At 47.9% G+C, this 10448-nt stretch overlaps 2 protein-coding genes across 2 annotated transcripts in view; one reads left to right on the top strand and one right to left on the bottom strand.

Moving 5' to 3' along the window:
- The window catches only part of CRPPA (CDP-L-ribitol pyrophosphorylase A), a 181238-nt gene extending 171053 nt beyond the window's left edge, over positions 1-10185 (bottom strand). Inside the window, exon 1 of the mRNA XM_026649427.1 lies at positions 9813-10185. Within this exon, the coding sequence (XP_026505212.1) occupies positions 9813-10177 (365 nt within the window). The 5' untranslated portion in view covers positions 10178-10185. The remainder of the gene's footprint in view (positions 1-9812) is intronic.
- On the top strand, positions 3857-4168 carry LOC113406198 (histone H4-like). Its single transcript, XM_026649429.1, has one exon. The coding sequence runs from the start codon at positions 3857-3859 to the stop codon at positions 4166-4168; it is 312 nt and encodes a 103-aa protein (XP_026505214.1).
- Positions 10186-10448: the final 263 nt, after the last annotated feature.

Here is a 10448-nt window from a genome sequence, read left to right as displayed (position 1 = left end):
CACACACACACACACACACACACACACACACACACACACACACACACTTTAAGCACTGCTTAGTCTGTGTTAACATATCCTGTAAAGGCCAGGATAGGGGGAACAGAAAGGTGGCCCCACTAGGCCAAGTGTAGGTATCTACTTCTAAATTTGCAAATTATCTACAATGATTTGAGTATTAGTTTTTTATAACTAAGGAAACAGCATTAATGTTTTTAGCGATAAGTCTGAAAAATTAGTTTCTGCTTAAAACAAAGAAATAAATAGGAAAACAATTATTAAAATTCTGCAACATAAAAAACATTTTCTACTTATATGTGATCAATCTGCTTTACTGTCAGAAAAAAAAGGCCTCAGCAACTCCCTAGTATTAAATCTGTGCAAAAATTGTGACAAAATCTGAAATCATCTGACACCTTGGTTTCCAGTTTCATTTCATACTTGTCACTCACTCCAGGTTCATGAATCCTTCAAGTGTACTTCAGTACAGTCATACATCTAGCCATAAAAATCTTGCGCTTTTGCATAATTTTCACTCAAACCTAGGGCAAACTAACTGAACTCAACTCAACTCTTCTTTGCATATTTCAAGTTAAAATTAAAGCAAAACTCAGGGAGAAAGGCATACTCACATTGATAGAAACTAAAGAAGAGATTTGTGCCATCCCTTGCTAAACTGCAGAACTCCCCACAGTTGTGAGATGGTGCAAAAGCAGAATCTGGTCTGCATTTTCACTAGTGACAGATTGATACATGAACAGCATTCAAATTCCTTCTTCTGAAGCCAAATGAAACTGACCACACTGCATCTAACATATGCACAATGTCTTGTGGACAGTTGGCAGAGTAGTATCTTAATTATCTTCTGCACCATCTAACAATAAAAGATGAAACTCAAAGGCAAGTGAAAGTACTTCACTTAGGAAGGAAAAAATCAAATGCACAACTACAAAATGCGGAATAATGTTCTACGTGGTAGTTCTGCTGAAAAAGATCTGGGGGCTATAGTGGATCACAAATTGAATATGAGTCAACAATGTGATGCAGCTCCAAAACAAACAAAAAAACCCTAACATTCTGGAGTGTATTATCAGGAAAGTCGTATGGGAAACATGGGGATTATTGTCCCACTATACTCAGCACTGGTGAGGCCTCATCAGGAGTATTGTGTCCTATTCCAGACGCTACACTTTAGGAAAGATGTGGACAAATTGGAGAGAATCCAGAAGAGAGCAACAAAAATGATTAAAGGTTTAGAAAACCTGACCTATAAGGAAAGGTTAAAAAACTGGGTATGTTTAGTCTGAGGGGGGATCTGATAACAGTCTTCAAATATGCTAAGGGCTGCTATAAAGAGAACTGTAAACAATTATTCTCCATGTGCACTGAAGTAATGGATTTAATCTGCAGCCAGAGAGATTTAGGTTAGATATAAGGAAAAAGTTTCTAACTATAAGAGTAGTTAAGCTCTGGAACAGGCTTCTAAGGTTGGGGAATCCCCATGACTGGGGGTTTTAAATATAGGTTGGACAAACATGTCAGGCATGGTGTAGGTTTACTTCGTCCTGCCAGAGCACAGGTGGCTGAACTAGATGACCTCTCGAGGTCCTTTCCAGCCCGACATTTCTATGATTCTTTGATAATGGTAAAGAAGAAGGACAGTATCGGGCAGACCATGATCAGCCATTGCATGTAGGGTGTAGGAGGGCTCAAGGCCTCCACTGGTGCAATCCACAACAAAGTGGCAGGGAGGGGTCACAGCTCCACCCTACCTCTGCACAAACCTGTAGGTGGCTGAGTGCACCCCTCTCCACTGAGATCAGGGACAATCCCTTCTTGAGCTTACCCTGGGCTGGTGTGGCTCTACTTAGGGTAGGGTTACCAATTTTGGTTGGACATATTCCTGAGGTTTCATCACATGACATAATCTTTAATTAAAGATTACTCTTTAATTCCTAGAGACTCCACGATAATCCTGGAGGGTTGACAACTCTAACTTAGGGCTGTGCCTTAAGGACACAATCTAGTCCTATAAGAGCATAGTTAGCCCAGAATGATTAGAAAGGAAAGAGTCCATGCTTTGATCCACACAATGGCCCTACATCAAAGTGATTTATAAGAATGATGAAAAATATTAATATAGTACTGTTTTAGTACACTGCAGATTTCTCATTAACAGGAATTCCATGTCACACAGCTGCATTGACTGTTGAGGATCTGATTATAGACACATTTCAAACTTATTTAGTGACTCTATATGGAATGTCAACAAACAGTCAATATAGCAGCAGAGTGATTAATTCTTTCCTGAAACTGTTCAATTTCTATCTTTTGATGGTAAACTTCACCAATTTAAAAAAAAAAATCAAAATCAGCTTGAAAATTTTCTTTTAAAATGTCAAATATTCTTTCCTTTTTTTCAACTATAAAAAAACTTTTAAGCAGAAGCTTTTAGTCTGGTTTGATCACATATAATATGGAAAAGAATCTGTACAATGCAGTAACTGAGAAATAGATTTATTCTGAGCTCCCAAAATGCTTTATAGTCTGCCATATACACACAGACACACAAATCAAAATTGTTATAGAACGGGATAATCCCCAGACAGTATAGACATGAATCCTAGTTTGGAAAACAACTTCCAAATGAGTAAACAAGAGATCAAAATAATGGACCCGCAACTCTGATCATAGCGAAAATATGGAGTAACTTCTTTGAAACCACTTCAAAACTGAGATCACTGAAAGTGCAGAGGATTTATTTATTTTTTGCCAGATTTCTGATGATTACTTCTTAATGCAGTTCAATAATTCCTATAGTTATAGCAAGCCAGATCCTCAGCTGGTGGAAATCAGCAAAGTTCCACTCAATCTCAATGAAACTACTCCCATTTATATCAGTTGATGATATGGCCCAACATATTTAACCAGTAATTTTGCAGGTCTTTATTTGGCTATATGAAAAATATTTATTCTTCAATAAGTTTAACACCACCAAAAAATGTTTTTCTGCTAAATTTACCATAAACAAAACTGCTGAATTAGTGTTATTGACAACACTACCGAAACCCAATGTTTAGATTTTTCTCTCCATATTGCTACTTGCAGAGTGAATGTGTTCCTGCTTAAATGAAGAATTTATGTCAGGTTCCTCTTTTCTTAAGAAATAAAGGAAGAGAAGCACTGGTGTTTAAATAAATCAAGTCTTCAAGCAATGGTAAATTATAGAATCTGACACTAGCCTGAACTCATCATAAAAACATCTCTGCTAGATAGAGTAATTCCAGAGGGAACCTCTCTCTGTTAAAGTTGCTTGGACATCACGAGGACTTTACCATAAGGAACCTGGACAAAAACTGGATGAACTGACACATCCTAATAAAGATGGTCAGTATTGTGACAAATATGGCAATAGCCTACAATACCTTTGGGAGATCTTACTATATTAAGATTGTTTGTGTGTCATTATGGGCCAGGGATTGTTTGTTATTTCATGGGAGAAGGTATCTGGGCAGAGGTCAGGAGCGGCGCCAGGGTTTTTGGCGCCCTAGGCGGGGGTCCTTCCGCGCTCCCGGTCGGCGGCGGCAATTCTGCGGCGGGGGGGGGGGGGCCCTCCCCACTCCCGGTCTTCGGGGCACTTCGGCGACGGGTCCCGGAGCGAGTGAAGGACCCGCCGCAGAATTGCCACCGAAGACGCGGAAGGACCCCCCGCCGCCGAATTGCCGCCAATGGCGGCAAAATACCACCCCCCCAAATCCTGGCACCCTAGGTGACCACCTAGGTCGCCTAAATGGAAGCGCCGGCCCTGGCAGAGGTGGCTCTCAGCCTTATAGTGTTTTGTTTTGTTGGCGTTAGTATGTCTGGACGCGGGAAAGGTGGAAAGGGCCTAGGAAAAGGAGGTGCTAAGAGGCACCGGAAGGTCCTGCGGGATAACATCCAGGGCATTACGAAACCTGCGATCCGCCGTCTGGCTCGTTGCGGTGGTGTGAAGCGTATCTCGGGGCTGATCTATGAAGAGACTCGCGGGGTGCTGAAGGTTTTCCTGGAGAATGTGATCCGTGATGCCATGACCTACACCGAGCACGCCAAGCGCAAGACGGTAACAGCCATGGATGTGGTCTACGCCCTGAAACGCCAAGGCCGCACGCTGTACGGTTTCGGGGGCTGATTCTCCCTGGGACCGAGCGGAAAAAAAAAATATTCACAAGGCAACCCAGCAAGCTCAGGTGGGCCCAATAAGCCCTTACCCCACACTTCCTGATTGGCCAAAGGAGCCATCAGGCTGCTATCTGAGCCTTGCAGCAACACCACCCCAGTGGCTGCTCAATATGTACGAAGCCTGCAGCTGTGTTTATCCTGTTCTCACTACTGCTTCAGTCCTTGCTCCAAGCCCTGCTCTAGCTCAATTCTGGTTTCTGACTCCTGACTCAGACTCTTGGCTGACTTTGACTCCAGCTTACCCTTTAGCTTAGATGTGATTGCTGGCTCCTGGCTCTGACCATGACGTTGGTTTACCCTTTCGCTTCTGACTCCAGTTCTGACTTTTGGCTTGGCCCCTCAACCGTGACTCCAATGTCACCTTTGGGCTGGAGCCTGAACCCTGGATCTTCGCCTGCCATTACCCAAACTACTACCATAACCACCAAGCTAAGTTCTGCTCCACTTGCAAGGTAAGCTGCCTATACCCTGGCAGATTACAGTAGGTGACCACAGCCCTCCAGGAACTAACAACAGTCGGGGCTGAATAGGCAGATCCAGTCAATTTGTAACACTTCTACAGAGGTACCACCACCGAGAGAAACTCACATAGAGTGGTTCAAACTGGATTCTCCAGAGCCCAACAAAGAGGATTTTAGGATAAATATCTTGAATTTAAACTGACACAGACCCTTCTTTCTGATCCAGCAAACACACAGGACCCACTGTCCAAAGAGGTGCCCCACTCCTTAGAGACACGTTTGAAGGACTGGCCACCTACCAAAGCCTTTGTTGGAGTGGTCTTCAGTAAGCTTATTAGCATGCATGAAGGATCTATCACTGTTCTTAATGTTTTCTCTGTAATGGTTTTACCTTAAGAATAAACTCGCCTGCTTAAAAAGAGCTGGGTGGTACCTTTATAACAGTAGGCAATTACACTGGTTAGCCTCAGAGAAGAAAAGCAAAACAGGCCTGCTTAGGCAATCTGACTTGCTGGGGCACTAACAGTGAAGCAGGGAACAGTGCAGCCTGGAAAAACCCCAGTCAGGAAAGAAAGATGCGGGTATCTGCCCAAAAGAGGTGATGGCAGGGAGAATGAAGCCTAGAAGTGTGTTCCCTTGCTCAACAGGGAGGGAGAATATAGGTGCAGTAGTTCTGAACTGTGACAAGTGTCCTTAAGACACTATCCTAGTGCAGGAAAGCATGGAGGTCTACCTATCAGAGTATATATGAAGCTAGGAGTTAGGGCTTTTGGGCTTTATTCCTCAGCTCTTTTCATTGGCTTGCTCAGAGACCTATGGCAAGTCGCTTAATTGCATTGTATCTCCATTTACTCATCTAGAAAAGGGGAACAGTAGCAGAATTTAACCTTAAGCCTGTCATGAGACTTCGTAACTCAGAGTTAGTCAGTTGCCCATATTCGCATTGAACAGTGATAACACCTCATAGACTCATAGACTCATAGACTTTAAGGTCTGAAGGGACCAATATGGTCATCTAGTCTGACCCCCCGCATGATGCAGGCCACAAAAGCTGACCCCCCCCCCCACTTTCCCTTAACTCTGCTGTTGAAGTCTCCAGATTGTGATCTAAAGACTTCAAGTTGCAGAGAATCTTCCAGCTTGCGACCCCTGCCCTATGCTGCGGAGGAAGGCGAAAAACCTCCAGGGCCACTGCCAATCTACCCTGGAGGAAAATTCCTTCCCGACCCCAAATATGGCGATCAGCAGAACCCCGAGCATACAGGCAAGATTCTCTAGCCAGACCCTCATTTTACCAGCGATGGCCGTTATTGCCTAATTGATTAGAATCACGTAATCCCATCAAACCATTCCCTCCATAAACTTATCTAGCCTAATCTTGAAGCCAGAGAGGTCTTTCGCCCCCACCGTTTCCCTCGGAAGGCTGTTCCAAAATTTCACCCCTCTGACGGTTAGAAACCTTCGTCTAATTTCAAGCCTAAATTTCCCCACGGCCAGTTTATATCCATTCGATCTCGTGTCCACATTAGCACTGAGCTGAAATAATTCCTCTCCCTCCCTGGTATTTATCCCTTTGATATATTTAAAGAGAGCAATCATATCCCCCCTCAGCCTTCTTTTGGTTAGGCTAAACAAACCAAGCTCCTCGAGTCTCCTTTCATAGGAAAGGTTTTCCATTCCTCGGATCATCCTAGTGGCCCTTCTCTGTACCCGTTCCAGTTTCAGTTCATCCCTTTTAAACATAGGAGACCAGAACTGCACACAGTACTCCAAGTGAGGTCTCACCAGCGCCTTGTATAACGGAAGCAGCACCTCCCTGTCCCTACTAGAAATACCTCGCCTAATGCATCCCAAGATCGCATTAGCTTTTTTCACAGCCACGTCGCATTGCCGACTCATAGTCATCCTGCGATCAACCAGGACTCCGAAGTCCTTCTCCTCCTCAGTCTCTTCTAACTTATGTTACTCTACACACAACTGCAGTGAAATCAGTGGGGCTATACTGGCAAAGTAAGGTATGGATAACATCAAGATAACAATTTGGCCCCTAATGCTGTTTAAAAAACACAGATATTCAGTTAATATATACCACTTCTGAAATAGTCTTATGTGATACTGACACACAAGGCTGCCAATGGAATTTGGCATGTGAAATTTCAAGTCAAGTAAGAATACATTATGGGAAGCCAGAATACAATATGTGAAGGACATAACCGACAAGCCTCAAGAAAAATTTATTGTAGCAGATTCTTGGCAGGATGAAATCCTTTGACACACCTGTTCATGTTTCAACTGAGTAACTAGCTGGAGTTCAGCTTCCTAATCTTTGACAACAGAGGTTTTTCTGCAAGATTGAAAATGTATGGAAGGGTATATTCCCTCCTTTCTTTAGAATTGGAAGGTCTGCCTCCTGCCACTAGGTATATGTCAACAGACAAGACGCTCTGGAGGCATTGGAACCAGAAGGTCTTAGATCATTGCAAAGTCCCTTCGAGGAAAGTGCTTTTTTGTGTATACTTTGAATACTGAATTCATAAATCAAACGGGTGATGTAAATCAAATGAGAAAAAAAGTTGCCATTTTATTTTTGGATAATATATAGCAGATATTGGTCCACTAACTACATTCTGTTGCATTTGCGCTAAACAGAATGATGGCCAATGAGTTTGTTAGCCTAGGACAGGAGTGGGCAAATTTTTGGCCCGAGGGCCACATCTGGGAATAGAAATTGTATAGTGGGCCATGAATGCTCACAAAATTGGGGTTGGGGTGCGGGAAGGGATGAGGGCTCTGGTTGGGGTAGGGGTAGGCTCCAGGGTGCAGCCAGAAATTAGGAGTTCAGGGTGTGGGAAGGGGCTGGGGCATGGGAGTGGGGTACAAGGGGGGGGGGGGGGCCCTAGCTGGGGGGGGGTGAGCTCCAGGGTGGGTCTGGGGCTGAGGAGTTTGGGGTGTAGGATGATGCTCCGGGCTGGGACCAAGAGGTTCGGAGGGCAGGAGGGGGATCAGAGCTACAGCAGGGGGTTGGGGTGGGAGAAGGGGTGCAGGCTCTGGCTGGAGGTGCGGGCTCTTGGGTGGGGCTAGGGATGAGGGGTTTGGGGTGCAGGAGGGTGCTCTGGGCAGGGATCGAGGGGTGCAGGAGGGTGGGAGGGGGATCAGGCAGTACAGTAGGCAATTACACTGGTTATAGCCTCAGAGAAGAAAAGCAAAGCAGGCCTGCTTAGGCAATCTGACTTGCTGGGGCACTAACAGTAAAGGGGACAGGAGGTTGCGGCACGGGGTGCAGGCTCCCAGAAGCAGCGGCATGTCCCTTCTCTGGCACCTACGCGAGGCAAGGCACGGTGGCTCTGCACGCTGCCCTGTCCGCAGGCACTGCCCACACTGGCTGTGGTTCCCGGCCAACGGGAGCTGTGGGGGAAGCATGCAGAGCGGAGGCCCCTTGCTGCCCCTATGCATAGGAGCCGGGGGGGGGGGGGGGGGGGGGGGGGGGCCCCGTTTGGGCCCCAGGGGTGGGGGGGGGGGGGGGGGGGTGGGGGGGAGTGAGGCATGCCACTGCTTCTGGGAGCCGCGTGGAGCAGCCCCCAACCCTGCTCCCCAGCTGGAGCACCGGAGCGGGGGCAAGCCCCAAATCCCACTCCCCAGTTGGAACTCGAGGGCCGGATTAAAACTGCTGGCGGGCCGAAGTTTGCTCAACCCTGGTCTATAGTATGTGTCTCCCAAGGTCCAGGCCTGTGTACTATGTTAACATTTATTACCCATCCACAGACAGTCACATGTCTAAAATCCAGCAACCTTGTAAAATGGAAAAAATATTAACTGAAGTGTCCCGATACTTGAATTCTTTAATTCAGCATAAAAAAAAGAAGAGCCACAGATGCAGCCTTGCATTATGTTGGGTATCAATTTACAATTCAACTGAGCTTTAATTAAATCCACAAGACAGTTCATGTTTTCTATTAAGGCAGGGTATTAATGCATATGTGATGCCAGGGGCAGGCATAAAGGAGGCCTGTAGTGATTTCTGCACTGGAGGATGTGATTTCTCCCTCTCTCTCAGGAATGTCAGTCAACACTAACCCCACCTTCATTGCCAAAAGCTTTGGCTATGGGCAGAAAAGTTAGCTCAGGAGAATCATATTAGGAACAGTCAGACGTGACTTGTTTGGTTTAACTAGAACTGATTAATATATAAATATTTTGATATCAGAGAGAAACACTTGCTTATCCGAAGCATGTAATTCTAACAATAGCTATACTGTTGTAGAAACAGAGCCAAATTCACCATCATATAAGTGGATGCAGCTCACGCTCACCACATCAGGAGTTGCACTTGTTTTACTCCAGCCCTCAATAAAACCCATGGATTTTTTTCAGGAGTAGAAATAGAATTGGTTATGATTCTGAGTCCAGGTGGGGTAGGGGGTTCCCAACTTTGCCAAGTGTATTTGGGAGTGGGCATGCAACAAGGGACAACTGCTCCAGGGATATGAAGCAGAGGGCAGACAAGCCCAGGGAAGAAGAGATACATGGGGGGTGGGGGGGCAGTAAACAAGCAGAGTATGCAAGAGCTGAGGGAGCGGGAACTCAGCAGGTGACGAGTCCTGGAGCATGAAGCCAGTGGCAAAGCGCCTCATAATGGTGGGTGGCAGGAGGAGTAGGGTAACCAAATGTCCCAATTTTATAGGGACAATCCCAATTTTGGGGGCTTTTTCTTATATAGATACCTATTACCCCCCGACCCCAGTCCTGATTTTTTACACTTGCTATCTGGGTACCCTAAGGAGGAGACAAGCTGGTGCCAGAACCCCAGGGAGGGATCTGGGGTTCGGAGGGTGGCAGCTGGGCTCGGGGTGAAAGGGGCCGAGCCCACAAGCTGCACAGGGCAGGGTGCGGCAGGCAGGTAGCACTGGCTCGAGGTGAAGGCAGAAGGGAGCAATAGGGAGTTTAATCCCAGAGGGTGGGGTGTGCAGTCCGGGGGGAGGGACAGGAGCGGCTGCTGGGAGGAAGAGGGTGGAGGCGGGGCGGTGTCCCGGGGTGTAGGAGGGGCTGGGCTGTGGGGCGGACAGGCGGCGGCAGACGAGGCTGTGGGAAGCCATGTCCCCGGGGGTGCCTGGAGGGGGTGGGGCGGCTCTTTACCTCTCCAGCGCCCGCACCGTGTAGCTGATGAGCGGCCTGCCCAGCAGGGCGCAAAACTGCTTCGGGGTGGCGCTCCCCAGGCGCTCCCCGCTCCCGCCCGCTGGCAGCACCGCGGCCACGGAGGCTCCGCCGCTCAGGAGCTTCCCGGGCTCCATAACGGGCCTAGGGCTGGCGCGTCCGCTCCCGAGCTCCAGCTGCAGCTGGAATCCCCCAGACCGGGGCACGGCGCGATCCCGGCGGGGGCGCAGGGACCGGGAGCGGGCGGAGCAGGGCAAGCGGCCGCTTCCCCCGCCCACCCCGCTTATCTCCCCTGGAATGTCCGCGATCCAGAGAATCCAGGCTGAGGGGGCGGCCGCTCCCCGCATGGGCCTGGCGCGTCACTCCCGCCTGCCCTGAGGTGGCCGGTTCCTTGCCCTGCAAGCAGATGGGATCCTGGGCAGCCCGGCAGGGCCCCCGGCAGCTGGCCCTTTAAATCCCCGGGGGGGGGGGAGCGTAGGGATGGCTTCCGCAATGCGCTTGCGCAGGCCGGCTGCGCGCGTGTGATCTCGCTCTTTGCCGCCTGTCCCCGCATGCGGAGCGACCCTAGATCCCGGACCCCTCTATGTACCCCCGCCGCAAAGCTACAGAGCCGCTGTT

This window comes from Terrapene carolina, unplaced genomic scaffold, assembly GCF_002925995.2.
Source record: "Terrapene carolina triunguis isolate 2854851 unplaced genomic scaffold, T_m_triunguis-2.0 Scaffold84, whole genome shotgun sequence".
NCBI classification, from domain to species: domain Eukaryota; kingdom Metazoa; phylum Chordata; order Testudines; family Emydidae; genus Terrapene; species Terrapene triunguis.
Note: the sequence above shows the minus strand (reverse complement) of the source record. Positions and strands in the feature narration are given on the sequence as shown.

Excerpts from the sequence above, each read along its gene's own strand:
- LOC113406198 (XM_026649429.1), top strand. The coding sequence starts at position 3,857 with ATGTCTGGACGCGGGAAAGGTGGAAAGGGCCTAGGAAAAGGAGGTGCT.